Source organism: Passer domesticus, chromosome 10 (assembly GCF_036417665.1).
Source record: "Passer domesticus isolate bPasDom1 chromosome 10, bPasDom1.hap1, whole genome shotgun sequence".
Taxonomy (NCBI): domain Eukaryota; kingdom Metazoa; phylum Chordata; class Aves; order Passeriformes; family Passeridae; genus Passer; species Passer domesticus.
The window spans coordinates 17,309,218-17,332,916 of NC_087483.1; the positions used below are offsets into that span (position 1 = coordinate 17,309,218).

The 23,699-nt window shown below is 38.0% G+C and overlaps 1 protein-coding gene across 1 annotated transcript in view; it reads left to right on the top strand.

Moving 5' to 3' along the window:
* Window positions 1–11,907, top strand: part of FAM117B (family with sequence similarity 117 member B) — a 28,966-nt gene extending 17,059 nt beyond the window's left edge. The window contains exons 5-8 of the mRNA XM_064434087.1: window positions 1,555–1,698; window positions 2,703–2,928; window positions 3,750–3,870; window positions 6,048–11,907. Coding sequence (XP_064290157.1) covers window positions 1,555–1,698; window positions 2,703–2,928; window positions 3,750–3,870; window positions 6,048–6,366 — 810 coding nt within the window. The 3' untranslated portion in view covers window positions 6,367–11,907. The remainder of the gene's footprint in view (window positions 1–1,554; window positions 1,699–2,702; window positions 2,929–3,749; window positions 3,871–6,047) is intronic.
* Window positions 11,908–23,699: the final 11,792 nt, after the last annotated feature.

Here is a 23,699-nt window from a genome sequence, read left to right on the forward strand (position 1 = left end):
TGTGCTGATAGGTGTATATTGTAACTGAATATCAACCTGTATTAGTTTACTGCATTGTTGATCCAAGGCCTTGCTTGGAACAGAATTAGCAGGGTTGCTTTCTCAGGCTTTTTTGTGCTCTTCTCCATTGGGTTTTTTTCATCTTCAGGCAAGACTTTAGAAACTCTTTATAAGTTTGGCTGCTATGAGAATGTTTCATTTTTCTTGACAGAAACAGAGTGACAAGCATTTCCTGAACAGAAGCTTTTGTAGTTCTTGTGCGAGTCTTTTTTAAGATGTTTGGTTTTTGGGTTTTTTTGTGGCTAACCTAGTGTTTCAGGAAAGCAGAACCAATATAATTCATGAGTTCTGCTGCTGTAGAGATTTGCGATTGTAACAAGAAGTCTCCATTATGGTCTGTGTGTAAAATATCTTGTTGACATTAATTTTTCTGAGGCAGATTTTCTGCCAGACAAGCTTTGTGTGGTTTTTGAGAATGTACACAGGAAATTAAAATGCTTTGTCTGTCTATGTAGTCTCGTTACTTAAAGGAAAAATCAAAATAAAACCCCCTCACAAAAATAGCTTTTGAAGACCACATAGTGCTGGTCCTTCAGTCATTAGACGAGTTGCTCTTAATCATGGCACACTAGGTCAGAGAATCCAGGAATTTTACATGGAATTCCGCTGTGGCTTAAGTGTGTTGTGCTGTTCTTTGAGTTGAACTAAATGTTTGCAGAAAGTACATTACCTGTAGTACATCACTGCTTAATGAGTACAGAATCTTCTAATATTCTGGTAGGGGGACTTTTTTAACAGGCGGGCAGATACTAATGGAGAGACTGGGAGGTCTCAAGAAGTTGTGGTGTGCCAAAAGGAGCTCTGGGAAATTTCAGTGATGAGGTTTTTGTGCATATTTTGAAACACTGGATTTTTGAACTGCTAATCTTCCTTCTGAAGCAACTAAGCACTAAGATTTGGGTTTGGGATTTTATTCTTTATGTGGAAGTCGCCATAAGTTGTTTTGTCAATGTTTTATTCTGTCTCAATACAGTTAATACATTGGTTTTAATTTTTAGCGTAGTGCAATCTTGCATTTGTGGAATAATTTTGCTTCTGCGTGTGTCATGTTATTGCAGGTGGCCACAGATTTCCATTAAAATACAATTTTAATGTGGTTACCATCCAACAATGAGTGATGTGACATGGTGGTATAGCTCACTTTAGGAGGAATGTGAATATATTTTTCAAGGCTTCAAAATTACTTACATTTAAATGTTTAGTGTTTCATTTTCACTTGTAAAGCTATATCAAACTAGAGGCAGACCATATCAAGGGAGGTTTTGAGACTAGGTTATGTAGCTTTTCCTGCTAGAAATTGGATTTGAAACAAAAGTCAGGATGTCTGCCTTCAGTTCAAGCATCCATTTGAACACAATCGCTATGATTTCGTGTAAATCCTTGATATTGAAGTGTAGATGTGTGTTCTGTTTCAAGGGTCACTTTTGGGTAGAAATAATAACTTTGTTTTGTAAATAAATCTACATTGTTTTCTTGTTGTCTCTGGTTCTTTAGGCTCACATCCCAAAGAGTGCTCTCGTTCCTGTGATACCTATTACCAAATCCACGGGGTCACGGTTCCGGAACAGTGTAGAGGGATTGAATCAAGAGATTGAGATAATAATTAAGGAGACAGGAGACAAAGAGGAACAACTTGTGGTATGTATCTGCCACCATGTTTGCTCTAATATAATGATTTTTGTTTTGCTTTGAGATCACAAACTTTATTTTGCACCAGTTTTGAATTAAATTTGTCTGGAATTAATTTTATTTATATTTTTATTTATTATTTTCTTTAATAAGGTAAGTTGAAAAGTCTCTTGGAAAGCAAAAGGAATGAAAGAGTTAAAGCTTGAATCTGTACCTTTTCCTCTAAATAAGCAATCTCAGTAAAACAGGGAGAAGCAAAATGTCTGTTTTGAGAGTTTTTGTAGTAACTCTTTTTTGCCCATGCTGAACTACCCCCATCCTAGGTAAACCATAATTTGCCCATTTTTAATGTTCATTTTATTTTAATGGTTTTTAGAGGTGAATTTAGTAATAAGGTATCAGAAATACAAACTGTGAAGATTATTAAGGAATCAGAATGTCTTGGATATGAAGAGAAGCTGAGAGTGATGGGAGTGTTCAGCCTTGAGGAGAGACAGCTCTGGGGATCTTATCAATGTGCATAAACATCTCTTGTGCAGAAATGGAGGGAGCTGGTCTCTTTTCAGTAGTGCCCAGTGATGGGGAAAGGAGCAGTGGGCATAAATTTAAAAATGTTAGGTTTTTGGTTAGGATTTTTTTTTAAATGTGTGAGGATGTGAAAAGCCCAGAACAAGTTGCCCAGAGAAGCTGTAGAATCATTGTCTGTGGCGATATTAAAAACTTGACTGGACAGAATCCTGGATACACTGTTCTACTGGAGTCTGCTCGAGCAAAGATGTTAAACTTGATAATCTCAAGAGGTTCCTTCCAGCCTCGGGAATTCTGTGGTGATCTGAAATCTTGAAATTGTTGTCCTTGGTTTCTGAACTGACATTTTAGTTTCTTTTGGAGTTGCATGTAATGAATAAAATTTTCTTCTTCAAATGGTTTTATGAAACCCAACATGACCTTCACCATTTAAAGAAATTGCTATGCAGATAAGAACAGCTGTCTGATACCTTTAATTTGAACAGCCTCAAGATATTCCAGACGGGCACCGTGCCCCGCCTCCGCTGGTGCAGCGCAGCAGCAGCACTCGCAGCATTGACACCCAAACACCCGGTGGAGCAGACAAGGGCAGCAACAACAGCAGCCGCTCCCAGTCGGTGTCTCCAACCTCATTCCTTACCATCTGTAACGAGGGCAGTGAGGAAAGTCCATGTTCTGCAGATGATCTGCTTGGTGATTCCAGAGATAAAGGTACCGTGTCACTTTGAAAGTTCAACAATGCTGAACTTGCGCGAGGTGCGTAACTACATCGGTAAAAGAGAGGGGTTGTTCCCTGCATCCATGGGGAAGTGGTGGAATGTGGACTTGATACATGATCAGGTTTTTCCCTGATTGCTCCAAATGCTCCATATGTGTGCACACATTAATTAAAGCTGGATAGATGTGACTGAGGAATGTGCTTCCCAAAAAGCTGTTCTTTTAATTAATAGATTATTCAAGTATTTTAAGCAGGTTGAAGAAGGCAAAAATGTTCAGTATCAGGTGAAACAGGCAGCGTAGTCCTGTTGCTTGTGTTGGATATTTTTTATGATCTTGGCCAAAATCTGCAACCTTATAGCATTTTATACACATACCCATAAAAGTTTGTGTTTGGGGTTTATTTAATTATTCTTTTTTTCCTGAAATATTTTGAGAGATCCTAGGAGAATTTTATAATTCAACATAAACCTGTTCTATTTTTTTAAAGAATATGGCTTCTGCCCATTTCTTTTGGGTAGATGGTGACAGTACAGAACCATAGTTTTAGGTTTGTAGTTACAAACTGAAAATGTCCAGGAATGATCAGAGATTGTAGAGGAGCCTGAAAATGTTATAAGGAGAAACAGAAAGCAGGAAAGGAATTAAGATAAGAAAGCTTATTTGCAAATGAAGGCTTTGAAGGCAAATAAAAATGTTTTTGAATTTCATAACATTGGTAATGAAGTGACTTGAAATTCGGGGGGCATTTAAAGGTAGCTTTTGTGGTTTTTTATAGTGTCACATTTACATAATGAGAAACTCTGTTCCTGCAGAAAATGGGAATAATTCTCCGTTGCCAAAATACGCTACCTCACCAAAACCCAACAACAGCTACATGTTCAAGCGTGAACCTCCTGAGGGCTGTGAAAAGGTGAAAGTCTTTGAGGAAAACCTGTAAGTTGTTTTTTGCTACATAAGAAATAACATCTAAGAATCAGATTAATTATTGCTTTATTGATTTTGTGTCAGATAGAAGTTATTAGTCCAGTTGCTAAAGCCGTGCCAACAACCTGATCTCTGTTTTTTGTTGTGACTATATATTGGCATATCTGTATATATTTTACTGCTGGAATTTAGTGTTAAATCTTGAGTGATGTTTTTTAAAAAACAACATAATTTGAGAGGAGTCTCTTACCTGGCAGATAGAGAGAGAGGTAATAACAGGCTGTAACATCAGCTAAGGTATGTCACAGCTTAACAGGCACATCCAGTAATCCGGACTCTGAAGAGTCCGTATTCTTTTCAGCTAAATTAATGTAGTTGTGAAACTTCTAGTGACAGAGGAGTGAACCTGACCCTGAGTATTTGATGCTTTGGTTATTCTGGAAAAGCCAACTTTTGTCATTTGGGAATTTTCTCAGAGGTTATGTTTTATTAATATTTCAAAGGAGTTTTTTATACCCTTATGTCGCTTGTATGCTAGAATCTTAACCTACAGTTAAAAATTCCATCTTGTTACACAAGGAGTATAGATTGGTTACAATTCTCTTATATTATCTCAAGAATGACATCTAGTATAAATGTTAGTCAAAAAGAAAATGGGCGTGGCTGACCTGTGCAAATGGACTTTGAGAGGTCTGTACAGCCTGTCCTATGGCAACGTGGGTTACAATAACTGAAGTTAGCTGTCTCTATTTTAACATGTGTAAACTATGTCACTGACAGATAGTTACTATTCACTTGCTACAGGAATATAGTCTATTGCAGTTTGACTTGTATTTGCATTTCTTTTTGGAAGTCCTCTCTGCATAACTATAGGACTGTTCTGCTGTAGAGTGAAAAGGCTTCTTCAGAAGTTTCTACCTAGCCATAGCAGTCCTCAGACACTGCAGTCTCATGAGAAAACATCTTTTCATGTCTGTTATTTGAAATCCATGTGTATGTGGAATACATGAGTGTAACTATTTAAGGCTCAACCTTTGTTTAACATAATTTCTATTTGAAAATCCTATACAAGCTTTTCATTTGAGGAGAAAATTTACAAGAGGGGTTGAATTTTCTCGACACTGGGGAGAATTGGCTAGCATGGAAATGTACCCTATTTTATGAACAGGATTTCTTTTCAGAATAAAGTGTCTCTACAGAAATGTACTGGAAGGTTGGCTTGCCTGGCTTAGTAAAAGAAAGACAGAAGTGAACATGGCTCTTTTACAAACACAAGGAAGGGAGGGAGAGGTTATGGGCTAAAGGACAATGCTGGCAACAACAAAAAGTGAATAAATATTTCTGGTGGCTATTTTCAAGCAGTAAAGAGAGACTTTTAAGCAGATTTCTATAGTTCTGTCTTGAAGCCAGATCTACTGGCTACTGTCAGTAGATGTGCATTGCAGCATTAGAACACAGAAGGCATTCCTAAGCTATCCATGATTTCCATTCCAGTTCTTAAAGTTTTCTTAGTTTTTCTTAAAGCATATCTTGGACTGAGTACTGTGCTGAGATGGCAAAGCTGCAAGTCAGGATCTAAATTTGTGTTCCACGCTTCCTTCGCAGATTATAGGTACTTAATCATGAAAACTACATTTTACTCCCTGCATTGAGTTACTTAGTAAGATTAGGGCCATCTTCTGCAGAGAGTCACTCATGTGAACAGGCAAAGAAGGGAAAAGTACAGAAAAGGGGAACCCTGGATGATTATGAACCCCTTTGAGATATGCAGTATTAGGACCATTGCTATGCCAGCTTTCTTTCACAGGGCTTGCTGTATAAATAGTGTCTGTATGTGGAGCAGAACTGGTTGGGTTGTGAAAGTTGATTGAAAATACTTTCTCATATAATGAATGTGCTAATTCATGGATAGGGTTTGTGATCAAGCATGAAGTTGGTTTGGAAACCAGCTTAGGTTTGGAAACAGCCTGCCCTAAGAACATGCTGTTGCCTTGCAGCATGTTTAAACAAGCGGTTTAAACCATCTTGTCATTTGCTGTGTGCTGTGTCATTAAGGCATTATTGAATAACTGAAATGCTTCAAATTGAAACCTCGACTTGTTTCTGATGATATGTTCAGCAGTACATCCCTCCCATTGGCAGAATTTGCTTGTTCCATAAAACTATTGTGTGTATTTTATTTCTAGGCCAAAGCCATTGCATGAAATTCCAGCCTTCTATTGCCCTGACAAGAACAAAGTGAATTTCATTCCGAAAAGTGGCTCTGCTTTCTGTCTTGTCAGCATCCTCAAGCCACTTCTTCCCACACAGGATCTCACACTTAAGGGCACTACACACAGCCTGACTGTCTCCTCCAGCATGACACCTGGTTTGTTACAGCCCATTTCTATGGCCTCCTTGACTACAAGCACAGATCAAGACAGGATCTCTCGTGGAACAAGTACAGTAATACCACAGACCTCTCTGCTCCAGCAGTCAGGATGTATTGAGGAAGCTGAAGAGTAATTTAGATTGTCTTGACATTTTTCTGGGCAACTACTGGGAAAAAAATGGAACCAGTTGACCGGACTATTCTGATCACACACACGCATTGTTTTAACAATTTATGGCACTGCCATAGTCAAACTGTTTGTATAATTGACAGTTTGGTAGCACATTGAGAAGTTCAGGAGGATGCAGCAGCTCATATGATGTTGTACTTTCTGCTTTTGAAGACTCTGGTTCTGTTTCTCTTCTGCTTTTTTTAAACACTGGTGAAAACAAAGACTATCAATCCTTTCCCATTTAAAGGACCAGTTGTTGTGATGGTGTGTGTCCTCTGACTTTTTTTCCACCCCATTAAAATGAGTCTCAAGACCAGCCAGCTGATCCCATTTACCATTGTAATCTGCAGAGGGAGGGGCAATCAGATGGTTTTGCAAGACATCTTTTGTATGAAAATGTGTATTTTGTAACAAAATTTTGCCTTTCTGGTTTGTAGCAGATGGTGTTTCCTGGTGATGATCCCCCTACCTTTTTTTTTTTTCCCTTTGGTAGGGAAGGATTTTTTATACTTGGCTGGCTTACAGCTGATGGGACCAAAGGATTGCTGAACTATTGCAGCAGTCTCAAATTATGTGACCTTGCTGAACAGCCTCAGACCTAAACAAAGCAAAACAAGTTAATATGTTTGAAACTTTTAAAACAGAAGAGTATGCAAAAACAGTGTTAGTATATTGTGTACATTTTTTGATATCAAAAATTTGTGCTTCTGGTAAGTCACATTCTTAAAATTCCTTCCTTCACAGAATTCCTACTAGTGTTGGTTTATTGGCTGGAAAATTGCATTTTAAAGCACTTGCCCTGCTATTGTTCTATTTGTCCATAGAATTTTTGTGCAGATGTAGGGAAAAAACATATCCTCTTACTCAGTATTCTTTCTTCCAGAAAATACTTGGCTCTTACAGGCTTGCTTAGATTCTTATGAGTCAGCCTGAATCATTAATCACTCTTGGTACAAATTTGCTCTGATGTGACTCATCACTGTATTATAGACCCTGGCCACATAATACTGAAATACCTGTGCATGGTTTCCTCCCTTTTGTCATAGTGGTGTTTGTGTGTCCGTTGAAGGTGATGGTTTGTCAGGCATGATACCTGTTATGCAGATGTTTACAGCAGCAGATATGTTCTCTCTTTTTGACTAGCAGCTTAGGCTGGCATGTAAAACAGAGGATTTTTTTGATACTTGATTTGTCCTGATAATGTGGCAGTTAATGGTTGCTTTGAAATTACAATGAAAGGCAAAAATGGGTGGAGGGGGGAAAGGCAACTGCAAACAAACTGTTCAGGAACTTCACTGAGGTTTCTCATATGTTCCTGGAGTGCATTATTTGGGTTTGAGTTAATACAATTACAGATACCCAGAAAACTGCAGTGACCTGAATTCCGGTATCATATCACTTACAAAACAAATTGATCTTGTACTTCTTTAACAGAGTTAGATTCAGTAGTTTCAAAGTAAGTGTGATTGTGGACAGTCTCTGGGTTGGAATATTGGTCTGTTACATGCAAGCAGGTCTCACTGGCTTGCAGATACACAACTTCCATTGACATAGTTTCCATGGATCAGTTGTATTCTCAGGTCTCCTCGTAATGGCAACTATTTAAAGATGATACTGCAAATATAACAGTCTTGTTCAGTGCTTAATATGATAAATTTGCTTGCAAACATTTTAATTTAGGGAAAAACCCCCGCAAATCATAATTTTGATGCATATTTGCTGTTCCTTTAAGTCCTGTATTAGTAACTATGATTGCAGTGTACTTCATTCAGCAAGTAAGTGTAAAGCATGCTAGAATGTGCAAGTTCTCTATAGTATTTTTAAAATGTTATGCAAAAAAAATCAGTAAATTAAAACTTTACCAGGAGGTATGAAAGTATTTCACCTCTGAAATTTGCAGACAAGCATAATTTGGCTTACTATCTACCTTCCCATGAAAATGGACAGGATTGTTTTGAAGCTACAGTTTTGATTTGTGCTGACATTGTCAGTCACCTGGAGTTGTTGAGGAACAGCGCTTTAAAAATAAGCAGCTTTGTGCATCAAACTTGTGTAATTTTGCCAGCTGATAGTTCTTTTCTAGGCTTTGTGGATATTAATTTGTTTCTTCTGAAACACTACTGTGCAATTTGAAGTCTAATATTTACTGCTTTAGATAGATTTGTTTAAACCTGGTGTGACTGAATCCCGATCATACTCAGGTGAAGGAAGTGCTTTTAAGTCTATTTTCTATTTCTGCAACAGTAGCATGTAAAGAACTTCATGTTGCCAAACTGCCTAGTGCTTTATTAGGAGATCTTAATTGAATGGTTAAGAACCATTGAGAAGGGCTAAAGTTAACAAATAGCCTTTATTACAGCCTTGACACTTAACTGACTTCACCAAAATGCATTCTGATGTTTGTTTTCATCACGTTGTGACTCTCCCAAACAGCAGTGGGCTTTGTTACTGTAGGACTTTCTTTTGCACCTGTTGTTGTAGGACTCGAGTATCTCTCTGGTAGTTTACCTTGTGTGTTATTGGACAATGTACTGTACAAATTAGTGAGCTGCTCTGATAAAAACCAAATGTCAATGTGTGAAGTTTTCACTTTTTATAAAAGAACAGCATTCAGGACAACAGTCAGTCTTTTTTATATGCAGGACAACTCTACTATTGCTGTGGCAGCTCAAGTTTATTATGAATCCACACTGAAGACTCAGAGTTAAGAAAATATGACAGCTCTTGTTCTGAGACCAGCTTTGATATGTGCAGGCAAAAAGTAGCCTTAAATTTATGTGCTTCTTGTGCCATAGCATAGCTGTTGGCTGAAGTATTTAAATTGATTTGCAAATAGCTTTGCGAGTGCATGGAGCTTTTTAAAAATTCTTTTATGTATAGAGCGGGATGTTCATTTTTGGAGGGAGCTGACCTGTGCACTACACAAGCACAGTTTTACTGAAAGAGTTCAAATTCTTTTGGCTTACTTAAAATCCTAACTATGCATAGACCTAGTCAGTTCCCTGATTGCCTACTTTGTAGCTTAAGAAAAAGTAAAGGTCTATTTTTATGCACAATTTGATGCATTTGATACTCTTGTTTTTTTAAGTGTGCTACACTTCTAGCCACACTTAAAGGCTGGTGGTTGTGTTCAATAACACTGGCAGCTGATTTTGAGATATACTAAATGCTGTTATTCCAGCTGTAAATTCTACTTAAATCACAAGGAAGGAGTTCATTGTAACAAAGTCCATGGTGACAATTGTGATTATTAGAATTGTTTTTTCAAAAACTTGAGGTACAGGGGAAGAGGGCTCCTTTGGTAAAGTTTGACCTGCATCAGCCATTCTTTCCTTGCTTGATGCCATAATCCTGTGGCATTTAAGTACTTGGTAAAGTAACAGACAGTGCTTAAGTACATATATCTTGGAAAGAAATTCTTGGTTTCAGGTATGTATCCCAAGTGAGCAAAAAAGGGAGTGAAAATTAAATATTGCTTACTGTGGCAGTAAATGATGGCTGTCTTTGATTTACGTAAAGCAATAGCAGCTCTTATAAAGTATGTTTAGTCTCAGGGCTATTTTTTGATTTGTTCTAAAATACAATTTCCTGGAATTCAGAGTCTGAGACTGTTGAAAAACACTGAGGCTGAGTTTTTTGGGAAGAAGGAAACAAAGTCATATCCATTAACCTTTCCTCTGCCTCAGGCCAAACTTCTTGTTGCTTATTAAGAGAATTCAGTGGTACCACAGTAATTCCCTGCTGAAGTATTTTCTGTTCTCTCTCCCTGCCATCTCTAAAACGCTGACTGATGTCTTCACAGAACCTCAGTGCCAGTGATGTCCATATTTCCTTGCTAAATGTTTCCTTGCTGAGTACTTGACAGCTCCTCCATCAAGCTGAGAGGGCAAAGGAGGATGTGTAGGAAGTCACCAGAGACTTGCTGTTAGAGAGGTCATTCCTGCAGGGTGACTTCTTGGGTATCTTGATTTCCATTTGACTTACTGTGTGCATGCATGCAGGTCTGCTGCTTTAATTGGTGTGGTTGGAGACAGAGCTGGTATTTTTGAGAACCTTTTATTATTTTTTTCCTCTGTACAGACTTGCAGAGCTGTTCTCTTCCAGAACTGATGCACACTTACACACATCTCCAGAGCAGAGCTTGTGTATTGTTCTTACTTGTCCTCATGAGATTAATATAACTTGCAAAAAGGAAATAAAAGCACCCAAACACTTGAGAACATCAGGACTGTGCTTTCTCCATATAATTCTATAGTTCAGGTTTGTGCCCTTCATCAGGTGACTTAGACCCGAGCCCGGTTGATGCATGTTAAACCAAAAAAGGTTGTTCTTAGGAAAGGCAATAGAAGGTAAGCCTTTCACAACCTAGGGAGGTAAAAAACACTGCGGAACAATTGGTTTTACTGTGATCAAAGAGTTCTTTTAGAATTGTTTTTCTGAATATGAGTATACAGGAAAACATAGTTACCAATCACTGCAAGATGTACCTGTGTGTTTTCTTGATGTGAGTTTGTGAGCATTCGGCATCTCTGAAAATCAGTTCCACTTTTAGCATTCTGTTTACACAAAGGATGACTTAGATGCATTATTTGGTAACTGTTACTTTGCACATCAAGTGGGGGAGAATGTTAACTACTCACAAGTGTTCTGTGAAATTCCAGTCCTGTACCCCAGCTGAACTACAGCAGTCTCATTCTGAATGCTCCAAACGGAAATGGAGTCCCGTTACTGCTTGCTTGGTTTCATTGCATGTCATCACTAAATACTTCAGGTATGGTCTTTGTTTAATAGTTCTTCATTGGCATTTGTATTTGACTACAGAGACTTCTGTAGTGTTGGCAGGTCTGTCTGAATAACAGAAGAGGACTTGGCCTGATAACACTGCAAATTAACATTTATTACACAAACTTTTGGAATAACTCTCTTTGGAAAATCTACTATGCTAAAAAAATAAAAACCTCATCATCCATCCTAATTATCAAAGTACTGATAGTTAAGAACATAGCTTGGCTTCATTCTAAATTATTTCTTATATTGAAATGTGCAATTTTTAAGGGTAGCAGTCAAGGGATGTTCAAAACTGCCATTAGATTTGCCTTTGTATGAAATTGGCTGACATGTTTTCCTCTGTTACACTGTGATAACTTGTGGAGATGTTCTTGCTTATGTTGTACTGATAGGTTACTTGTTGCATGTAAAGCAATTTTTGTAAGCAAGAGGAATTCCAGGGATGTTCTTTAAAAAAGGGCCTATTCTGAGGTGATGTACACTGTTGTAAAACTGGAGCAGCTCAACTAATTTCAATGGAATTCTTGATTTACACTAGTCTTTTTGCTATGTGTAGTTATGCCAGTACAATTTTGCACAATGTTATTTGAATATTGCGTTCTGACTTGTGAACTGTTTCTACTGAAAACAGTGAAAATTTTACAAACTGCAATAGCGGAATGTTTTTGGCCTTTTTTTTTGTTTGTTTTTGCCTAAAATAAAAAGTTGTCACTTCAAGCTATGGGCTAATTTTGGATTTATTTTTGCTAGCAAGGGGTTTTTGTGTTCACACAGTCTGGAGATCTGCCTGAGCATTTGCCCTGAAGGTGGTGGGCATTTACCTCAAATAAAATAAGTGCTTTTTAAATCCTTTTGGAAAAAATTAATCAGAATGGAAATATTTGTTTAATTCATACCCTCATTCCTCCAGTGCATCCTGGAGAACAGTCCTGAAAATTCTGCCTTTCCCTGTCTTCATCTTCAGTAAGTTTGGTCAGTTCCTGAGGACACTACAATTCTACCATTAGGGGAAGGTCCTGGATTTTGGAAACAGAAGGATTCAGCATGTTTTCTTCTGGGAGTGAAGGTATGAGAACAGGACTGAGGCCAAGCCCTGGATTCCTGCTGGTAGGTTCATTCTGCTGTTCAGTAGAATGCAATTGCTGAGCTGAAGCCTACCTGAGGAGGCACTTAGGCTGATTGTTGAAATAGTCTCATGTTCTACATCTGTCTGTTTACTCAAAACAAACATCTTTCTTTATGAGCAGAACTCTGGGCCAAAACTTCTTTAAATTAGAACTGGTAAACTGGATAAATTATTGGGTTTGGGGTTTTTTTTTTTGCTAGCTCTTATATTAAATTTTGGTCTAATTTGTCTAAAAAGCTTAGAGCAGTTCCCCTTCTGGAAAATCATTGTCAGCTATATTTCATTTCAGAATGGAGAGGTAGATTTCTTGGAGTCTTGAGGAATTGAAGGATTACTAGTATGTGTCCCTCAAGGCAGGGCTAGCTTGTGATTTTTCTAGTGGTGGAAAAGTTTGGGACAATAAATATGACATCAACATCAAGTTCCCAGTATTGTGTATGTCACAGCTGGAGACCATGGGTCAATTTGCATCCAAAGAGGAAACTGCTTGGCTGAAATGTAAAAGAGTAATTCACAGCCAATGACGTCTGGAGTATTTGGTGCTTTCTCAGATTTTAGTCTTTTTTACCTGTTCAGTTGTCTGTGGATGTTTGCCTGTCTCCAGATGAAGAGGATCTGATTCTTTATTAAGTAGACTGTGACCTCATTTGCCATTAAACTATTTCTTCACCACTGCTTACCAGTCTACTATTTATGTTTTTGTGCATGTAAGGATGATTTTACTGTAAATATATCTGGTGTTCAAAATACCTTCACACCTTGCATTACATGTAGGAAAACTGCCAGAGACATTAGGATGCTGATGAAGATCATCTATGAAGACAAAGAGAATGGAAAGAGCATCTCTGTGGTGAGCAATGACCATCTTCCAGTTCTTGATTCACTGTTTTCATTATAAGCACTTATGTTCCTCAGTTAAATAGCTGCTCTTTTTTTTTGTTGTTGTTGTTGTTTTCTTCAGATTGTAAGAGATAATCAGGCAGGAGACTGCTAGGAGGATTTCTCAGGTATCTCACTTTTTTCTTGGGGTTAGATGTGACTGCATAGCAAATTACTATAGAAGTTGTAAGCCAAGGCTTCTTGTGTTTTTATCATATTCACTTGCTGTCCTTTTCCTGGCTCTTCACTCAGCATTTGGAAAATGTGTAAGATAGTCATCCCACCCCGACTTCAAAACTTTTGAAATTCTGCTGTCTAACACTATTTCATCTATATACAGCATTTATAGAAGCACTGTTCATTGCCAAATGTGTCCTGGTTAAGTGCTGTGTAGTGCAGACATAAGTTAGAATAGGATGGAAAAGATAATTTAGGTGAAACTCTCCCACACTTAAAATTGGCTGGATTCATCACCACTGCATGTACTTTTTTTCAACTCTTACTCCTGCCAAACAAACCTGCTTCATCTCCTCCTGCACTGTCTGTTTACAGAACTGTTGTTTCATGTAACCTGGGCCATGGCCCTGTAACTGATGCTTGTATTGACGTAGGAGCATGTCTGTGGTCAATAGCAATTTCACACTGTGGTGACACTGCTTGTAGTAAAGAAAAGATTCAGCAGTAGATTAAAACCTCATTACTGCAAGCAAAGTAGAGCACTCTTCATTAATTCCTACACTTATGAGCATGGGGATGTAACTGCTGTGATTAAGCTGTTGATTAAGAAACTGTTTGTACAGATTGTTGTGGATGCCTTTTCCAGCTACAGATGTGTGGCTGACCACTGTAAACACTATTTTCACTGTTGATGGAAAGGGCTGTTAGGGAGGCTTCTCTGTTTTCTCCCAGTGGATGTCCACTGTAAGCAGCTGAACAGTGAGCACTGCCAGAATTAATCTGGCTGTGTGTGTCAGGGAGGCAGCAGGTAAGAGTGTGTTCCCTTTGTCCTTCATCTTTCCAAATCTCTTAAGTTAATTACAAGTTAGGCCAGAACTTGGCCTACAACATTTTGTACTGGACGAATTAACAAAGAAGGTACATCCTGGCCTACCCCAAATCTTTTTTGTGACTTTTGCAAGATTTTAATCATTTCTGAAAAATATTTTTCTATATGCAGGATTCGTAAAAGTGCTGCTCAGCTGCAAGCTGTAGTCAGGTGAAGGGCTACAGCAGAATTTGGTTTATGATTTGCAATTTTGCAGAATTACCTGTATTTGCTGTAGCGAATACAGTTAACATCAGCTGGGATGCCACAAACTAGGCTGAGCAGTCAGATAATTGAGTTACTTCTCTCTTGAGATGAAGATTTTGTTTCTATTTCCTGTTTAAGTAGAGCAGTTTGGTCTAGGGTTGTTCTAGGGGGATTTTGTAGACCTTCTCAACCTTTTGTGAATTGTAGATATTTAATTCCTCATTAAGAGCTGGTTTTATAGCATGTTCCTGCAGTTTCAATGGAACAATTTCCTTTCCTCATACAGAAAATTATTTTTTGTGATGATTTTTGATTCAAGTTGTAAGCAATGTCTTCAGCCCGTAAAGTTACCCTCAGGTTTTGGGGAGATGTTTGCTAAGTTCCAAAAATTTCTTGCAATAAGACTGCAGGGAGCTCTCCTTGCTCCAAGAGTGGGATGGATGGCAGCATTCTCCTGCAGGTGTATGACAGCTGCCATCCCAAATCATCCCTGCAAGTTAGATTGGATGGGGCTTTGAGCAGCCTTGTCTCATGAAAGGTGTGCCTGCCCACTGCAGGGGGGTTGGAACAAGATGATCTTTAAGGTCCCTTCCAACCAAAGCTGTTACTTGATTCTATGAAAAACCAAATTAATGCCTTTCTCAGGGTTGGGAAATTATACCATCATCACATCCACTTTTGTGTCCCAAATACAGTTTTGCTGTCTCAGGTGTGAGTTGTAAGCACTTGACTTCCTTGAAGATAGAACAATTAAAAAGAATCCTTTGTATGCCCTGGAGTATTTTCCTGGAACTGCTATTTGTCTCGTAACCCCAGGGATTTTATTTTTAGATGGCCATGGGATAAAAAATAATTATCTAGATCTAGTTCCTCCCCTTTTTATCCTCTGTGATGCATCAGAAATCAAGTCTTATCTGCATTGAACCATACCCACTTAATAGGCTTTCAAACAGCTGCAAAATGTGCCAAACCCAAAGTGTCAGAGACCAATTTTTCTCTTAAAACTTATAGTAGGATCCTTTAATGTGTTGTTCTTGGAACTTAAATGTTCACCATCACACCAGATGATGGTATGTGCCTGTAGCAGGATGTTAAACCCTTTTGTAATAGTGAAGTGAAATGAGTCTGTTTTAAAGACTACTGTAGTAAAATACTGTCAATATCTGCCCATAAGATAACTATCTAAACATCATGCAGTTCACTGAATATCCAATAGCATCTGGATTTGAAAGGAGATCCAGATCTGCAAAAATACTGAACTATGTTGATACAGTAATGATACGATTCTAGACAGTTAGCAAAAAAGATAATGTTTGTTGTTAAATACAATAAGACCTTTTTAAATAATAAAATATTTAAATTGACCTCAGGCTATATCTGTAGACAAACAAAAAGTAACTGAAGTATGTTCTTGTCTCAACAAACTAGAAGTGCTGGCCTAACTTGAATTGATTGGCCATGCAATGAAGTGGTAGACTGAGCTACTTCCCACACTGAATGCAGCTCAAAGAATGTTTCAGATCACCTAGAATTGGGATCCTAATCAAGTACAAACCTTGTGTTTCTTACAAAAAGTATTTCATAATCCAATAGAAAGCAATCTGCCTGAACATTTTCTCCATCCTTCAGCCTGAGTTCCATTACACGAGACTGGGTGCAGCCAGTGTCAAATGCTGATGGATAGCAGTGTTTATGTTACTTTTTCCCCCTTCCCTCACTGGCACGTTTTCTGGCAGTAGTGGGCTTGGAGCATGCAAAGTAAAGAACAAATTCCCTGCCTGAGCCAAGAGTGTGGTACTGCTGGCCAACATTGTAGTGTAGTGCTTGCACTGGGAATTGCCAAACGTGGTTGACCTCTCAAAGAGAGAAAAAGGGGTTTGTGGGAGCCTAAAAGATCCATAGGACAAGAAGTCATACGTTGAATCATTTTTCTATTGCAAATTCAGATGTTATTGCTTTTGCTAAAAACTTTTTGGGAAGTAGTGAATTGATGTCAACTACAAGATTAAGATGCTGTAAAAATATGAGCTATTGGATTCAGTGCAAGGCACAGGCTACCCTGTGGTAACTCGGTTATTATAAATTAGTACTTACTCTAGTTGTTTGAATTTTGAGCTGCTTAAGGAAATAATGCTCCAGTACATATTATTAATTGCATCAGCTATTATCCCTTTTTGATTTTATTGTAGTGCTGAACACTGCATATTTTACATGATAAGACATGCTTTACAAGACCTATGATTATTGTAAGAATTAGAGATGGTGGTTCTTACTCTTTTTTTTGGCTGAAGTACTGATACAGACTTGAGGAACACTAGAACTGTATTTATTGCTTACAAGACAATTGCTCCTGAATTTTAAAATGAATTTTTTTTTAGTGGATTTACTGGAAAGTCTACAAGAATTCAGTTTAATCTACTCAGTCCAAGTCTATTTCTGATTCTTATTTTCTTTGTCTAGCAAAAGCAACTTGGCTGTGTATTTTAAAATGTATGTTTGAAGAGTGTGCATTCAAACTATGAAATTCTAAATCCAGTACTTAATGTATTTTCACTTTTCTGGCTGATCTCTTCAATGTGGAAACAATCAGGACTTAGTAAGGGATCCAGATTCCCAGAATATTAACCTGATATATTGAGAATTGATTAGTTGTATTCTTTCAATTTTCTAGTTGCCAAAACACAACAGAATTTTACTTCCTTCAGTTTTCCAGTTGTCTTCTCTCTTGCAAAACTTAACAATGTGTAAAGTAGGACAGTGGGATGTAATGTCTTTGTGTGTAAACTTATTCAGATAACTCTATCATAACCTACTTTCAAGATGAAAAATTAATTTCTGTAAGTAGTGAAGTTTTCATTTGGTGGTTGTAGATTTCAACTGGCATTTGTTAAATGAGTGCATGTTCTCATTTGAAAGTCCAGGGTCTGCAGGAATTTTTTCAAGCTTTGGAGTAACTGATTCTGCAGGTGGCATAGAAGTTTGTTGGTCACTCTAAGTGGGCAGAGCAAAGCTTTTCCTCTCTGTAGATGTGTTGGGGCTCCTGAAGCTGTAGCTGGATTGATTCATCCTAACACTGTGTGTGGCTAATGTATTAATTAGCCAGCTGTTCCCCTCTTTTGCAGATTATCATCATGCACATGCCCCTGACTGGGAAGCATTTGAAAATGTGTACTGCTGTCTTAGGCTGGGTGGCTCCTGGTCTTTCAGGCTGAAACACTCCCTCCTCATTTTCCTCTTGCAGAGCTTTGTGTGGAAAATATTAATGTTGCTGTTATCATGTTTCAGTACAGAATGGTTGGGTTTTTCAAACTTGCTTATCTGCACGTTGTTTCTTCATTGAATTTCTGTATTCTGAACTTCTGGATTAACTTCTAAAATAAAAGTAGGCCTGAGATTTTCAGGTCTTTTTCAGTTTTTTCAATACTGCCAGAAGGACTGAAAATTAAAGCCAGGAGGCCAGAAAAAAATTCTCAAATATGTAGGCATGGGTGGGTCAGCTCCATCATAATTTGTTAAATAATTATATGAAAGTTGGATGACAAAGTATTTGGAGTAGTATTGTTTAAAGGTTACATCATTCTTGCAAAAACTGGGTGTTGTATTTCAGAAAGTCCTTTAAAAAGGATAAAGAGACATTTGACTTTGAGTCTCCATTGTTTGTAATATCCTCTTTCAGCATGAAAATATTTTCCGTTCCCATCAGTTTTGTCTTTTTTTTTTAATTTGGCTAACATGAATATTTTTCCTGAACTGTGAGTAGAATGAAAAATGGTTATTTTTGTTGGCTTGCAGGCATTGCAGCTTCCCCTCCAATAAGACTGGCAGATTTATTTTTAGAGTTCTTGTCCCAATGCATCTTACACAGTAATTTAATAAAAATGGATTAGACGAGCCTAAGGAACAGGTTTAGTTTGGGCCTTGCTTGCAAGATTTGAGGGTGAGCTGCATGTGACAGAGCATGGGTTCTTTCTGTCTGTGAATATGCAGTAAGTTTTAGTCCATGGGTACACAGCCATCTTCTCAGTGCTCTTGGCTGTCTCCATCTCCCTCTAATCCAGCTCCAAAGGGACTGCTTCTGACATTCCAAACTGCTGAGCGCCTTTCCGACAGCTGCTATTGAAATCTGAATAAAAACAAAACTGTTTGCTTTGCCTTCCTCCCAAAGGAGGATCAGGTGAAAATGGAGCCAATTTCTTGTGTGTGCCAACTCTGCCCCAGTGCTGCATCACCAGTGCTGGGGTGGTCAGCTCTGACATGCTTGAAGGACAGACTGAGAGTTGGGGTTGCACTGAGAGAGGACAAACAAGGAGTCCCAAGGGCTGGAGATGTGAGCCCTATGTACAGAGGGACTGCTTGGCACTGTGGGTGAGTGGCCCGAGATAAAGAGCAATCATTCATGACCCCATTACCATGGTCCTGGACCTTCAAACTCTACCTTTCACTCTGCAGGAAAACTATCTTAGGTGTTTCAAGGGTTTAATCATCTAAGTGTTAACTTTCCTGTTCCTGGTAATTCAGTTAGCTGGGTGAAATATTAGTCACACTGTAAAATGTGTGTTCAGAACATGAAAAAGAAATAACATGAAAGACTGCAAGTTCAAGAGGATTAGAAATTAGTCTTTTTTTAGTTGAGGGCTTTTTTTCAAGAATTCTGGGAAGCAGCTATTTCCTTTCTAATGAAACATGTACAGAATGTTTATGATTCTTCTAGAGTGTAGTTTATTTTTTGTGCTTGTTGCTTACTGATATTTCTGGAAATGTCATCTTTCTCCTCTCCACATTCTTCACTGGGGTTGCTTAAGGGAGACTTCTCTAATGGCTAGGAAAAAATCTTTCTTGAGAAAGAACACACTGACCTCTTGTTCCATCTCTCCAATTTATTGATTCTTCCAGTGCATGATGTGTAGTGATGATGTTCTCTCAAGTTTCTGCTTGTAAAAATAGTTTCAATAAGGTGTTTAGAAACTGTTACAGAAATTCTGATTGTACTTCATAACACTGGGCCTGTTTGTATTTCCTCAGGAAGATGATGGTATGCCAAAATTTTGGTCACACTCAAGAAGGTCCAATTTTCTAAGTTACAGTGCTGTACAGCTGTGTAATAATTTCATTAGATTTCTTAATTCCATAAAAATATTTTTATAGATGGAATTTTAATAAACAATATGGCCAGAGAGATTTAAGAGGAAAAAGTGAGGGTGAAGGAGAATTACATGTTCTGCTTTGCTGTATACATTGGCAAATGACCATGGGGGAATGACCTTGAGTGTGCTGAATTCATCAGTCTCCTTTTCTGAAACTTTGTATCTGTAAGAAAGCCTCTCTTAGTATAAAAGAAATTTGCCTGCTTGTAACAGAATGATACAGGTGGGAGTCCACAGGCTGTTCAAGGGCTTTGGACATGAGCTGAATCAGTTTACAGAATCACAGGTGAAGAATTCATGGAACTAGTTTAAAGCTGGGTGGTATTTGCATTTTGTTTAACTGTCTGGTTCTGCAGTATGTGGATCTCAAACAGTTGGCTTCCTATTTGATTAACTTTTAACAAAAGCTTCAGCCCAAGGTTGAAAAATACAATCCAATTCTGAAGTTACATTTGCTCTCTTTCATTGAAAAAGATGAGTAAACTGTGCAAGACTGCAGTTCAGGAGAGGTCATTCCCACAGGCAGGTAGACAAAGGCATCAGGTCCATACCTACCATGGGAAGATACACACTCAAATCATGGGGAATTGGCAAGGGCAGGTGAGCAGGAGGGGTCTGGATGGAGCAGATACCTGATAGACTGACAGGACATGTGACAGCAGGTACAGTGACTGCCCTCAAGCAGGTTCACCTTCCAGCCTGGACCCCTCCAGCTTCTCAAACCAGATTTGGGAACCCTTCCTTCCATCTGCATCTAAACCTGGGAAGGTGGCACGTGCAAGGGCAAAAGATCAGTCTTTGGCTCTTACTCCACTGTACAGTACCTGCAACAGTTCCTGATTAGAGAATCTGTGAATTTAAAACAACTGAGAATAAGTCTCAGTCCTACAGATTTCTATTGTTATGAGGTTTTTTGTGCTTATATGATCTAATCATGTCTATTGCACAGACATTGACCAGCTATTGGAGAAAAATGTATAAACCCTGGATAGTAATTATAACCTCTTCACTTCCTAGAAGTGAAAACTGAGGAGTGAAGGTAATCTTTTACAGTAACCTATTTGCAGTGGATGTGCAGTTTTGGTTTGGATCCATTTTGTTTTGCAGACTCTTGACTGTGGGGGTTGAGAGAGGTGGACCATGCCATGCAAGCAAGGCCAGTTTGTGACACCAATCACAGCATTCATAGTTCTCCAAGTTCTGTACAAAATTTTCCACTCGGACCCCCTTGCCCCTGTTCCCGTAGCAACACAATCCTTTCAGTTACCAAGTCCCTGTTACATCTTCCACACTTAGCTGTGCACTTTGCATATAATATTACACTGTCATCCTGGAGGAGACTGTTTCAGGTAGAAAAGAGAAAGAAGTTCTCCTTCACCCTTTTGTTTGCTCAGGAAAAGCACTTAGAGTAACTGCTGGGGGGGACAGAAGATGGAGGAGAGGCTTTTGGAAAGCAATTGTCTAAATGAGAAAGAAAGTCATTGCAAGGTTCTTTTATGGTGACTTGTTCATGGTGGTAAGCACATTCTTCAGTTCTAATCACAAATATAGAGAACAACAGGGGGTTGCTCTCCAGCTGTGGAGGGGATTTGTTTAGTTTTATTTTGTTTGCTGAGCTCACTTTTGAGATACAATAAATACCTCAGTATGTATTTTAGCTACTGATGACATGTCTTTGCATCCTCTTAAATCACAGTGAACTTGTTGGTAACCAATACTTCCTGCAGGGTAGATGGTACCTGGATGAGTGAATGTTTACATTTTGGAATTCTCCATTTTGCTTGCTCTTGTCAGGAATACAGCTCATAGGATTCATCTTGCATTCACAGCCTTGCTTCTCTCTATTCTGTGTCACAGGGCATCAAATACTGCAGTTTTATGGCAGAATGTTGGTAGTTCCTCCCAAAGGTGAAACAAAGGCCAATGTGAATGTAAAAGAAGTAAAAACATAAAAATATGCAAGAGCACAGGTGAACAGAATGTTTTGAGGAAATGTGGGAGAAATGGACTGACAGTAATTACAAAATAGTAAAAATTAAGATTTTAGTCTTCATGCTTTTCAGCTTTCACACACAGGCTGCCCCATTTTACCACATGGCAAGAACAATAATAAATGCTAAAGCTAGAAGGTGGTACATAAAATTGATTTTCTGCCATTCTATGCCCCAAAGTGTAAAAGTACCAGAGGTGCATGTTCTTTAAACACAGCTTGGAATTTACAGCAATAACAGGAACCTGTCTGCCTGCCTGTGGACAGCTTTGCATCAAAACACTGCAAAAACCAACTTTACCAGTTCTTTAAATTGAAATCCCCATTCTGAGTATAAATACAGTATCCAGTAATAATGACTTAATAATGACTCCTTGGCTCTTGCCAACCCGCAGTGGAGTTGCACAGGATTTGGCACCTTGTACTTGACAGACATCAGAATTTAGCAAAGTGGTTTTCTCTTCAAGTATAAAATGGCTTCTGCTTTTGCCACGTGCCCCTCCAAACACCTCTGCACCTTGTACTTGCAATGACACCTTCATATGAATTAACAGCAGGGCATTCAACTGAATGAATGGGGACTATAAAAAAAGAAATTTGAAAACCTTGCCCTTGACATCTGTCCTTTTTATCCAGATTGACTTACATTGTAATCTGCCTGAGACATTGATAAGAGCTCTACCTTATTTTCTTCCTCAAATATGGCTATAAAATAAGTAATTGAAAAATAAAATGTGTGGCAATTCCAATTTATTAACAATTTTTATCATGAGAGCTCTGAGGGTGGCAGAACCAGCACCATTGTTCCAAACTGCTAAGGAGCATAAGACAACCTTCAGATTTTGACAACATTTGCAGTTAGATGTAGGGTAGCTGGGGGTGGGGGAAGAGTGGAATAAAATAAGTTCACTACTGTACATGTCAGACTTCGTATGGAACAGTGGTGACACGATAGGCATTGGGAAGAAAAAATGTTTGAGGGATATAGGCATGCTACAAAGGAAGACAAATGTAAACATTTTACTGTATTATTAAACATGGTGGTGTTTGCTGGGTTTCTACTAAAATGCCTTTAAATGAACTCAGGGATTTAAGATGTTCCCAGTAATGTTTCCAGGAACTTTATAAGGTAAATTTTCTGTTCGTTTTCTTGTGACTTATGGAAGCTTATAAAAAATTATAATATCTAAATAGATTTATATGTAAGTTATAGTACATATCTAAACAATTCTCAAAATAACACAAAATGCTAAAAGTTAAAAATAAATGAGAAACCACTTGTGTATACGATTTTGTGTATATTATTAAGCATATTAGATAATCTTGATTAACATCATTGAAAACAGCAATTTAAAAGGCTATGCATTGGTGATGTAATTTTAAATATAAATTTCCATCCCATTTCTCATAAATATTTTTTAAATCTCTGTAAAATATTAATTTTACTATCCCAAGGTGGTTTTGGTGGTGATTTTTTTTTTTTTAAGGATTAGGAATGGTGCAATGGAGGGGGGAATTTCTTTTCCATAATCTTTCCATATTAGTTGTCATTTTACACTATATGATTTATACAGAATAGCACATGAGCAATTACATATTATTATGCTGGCATTTAATTTTTTGATTGGAAAGACACAAAATCTTTTTTAATCCATAATTACTGTTTTTCAGTATAATGTGCTGTTGAAGTTTTCAAGCATTATAAAATTCTTTCTTCATTGCAATTACAGCTTTGGTAATAGTCCCTTCAAAGTATAATTAGATTGAATATTTAACAGAGGACTTTTTATTCTTTTAGTTGTGAAAATGCAACAGTAATGTGTTTTTTAATGAAATGTCAGTGGTCAATCCCAAGTGGTGACTCCCTCAGGAGACCATAAATGTTTTAATGTGCCCTGATGTTATATACTGTACAAATAAAACTCTAGGGAGAGATAGAGATTGTATATCCCTAATGTTACATATTCAGTACTTATTTAAATAACAAGAATGCTAAAAAGAAGGAGAAAAGAAAGAATAACCTGAAACTAAAAGAAGCTTTTTGATGTGTATTGTACCATGAAGTCCCCATCAGTATTCTGCTGCCAGTATTTTGCCATGTTCCCCCTGCTCAGTA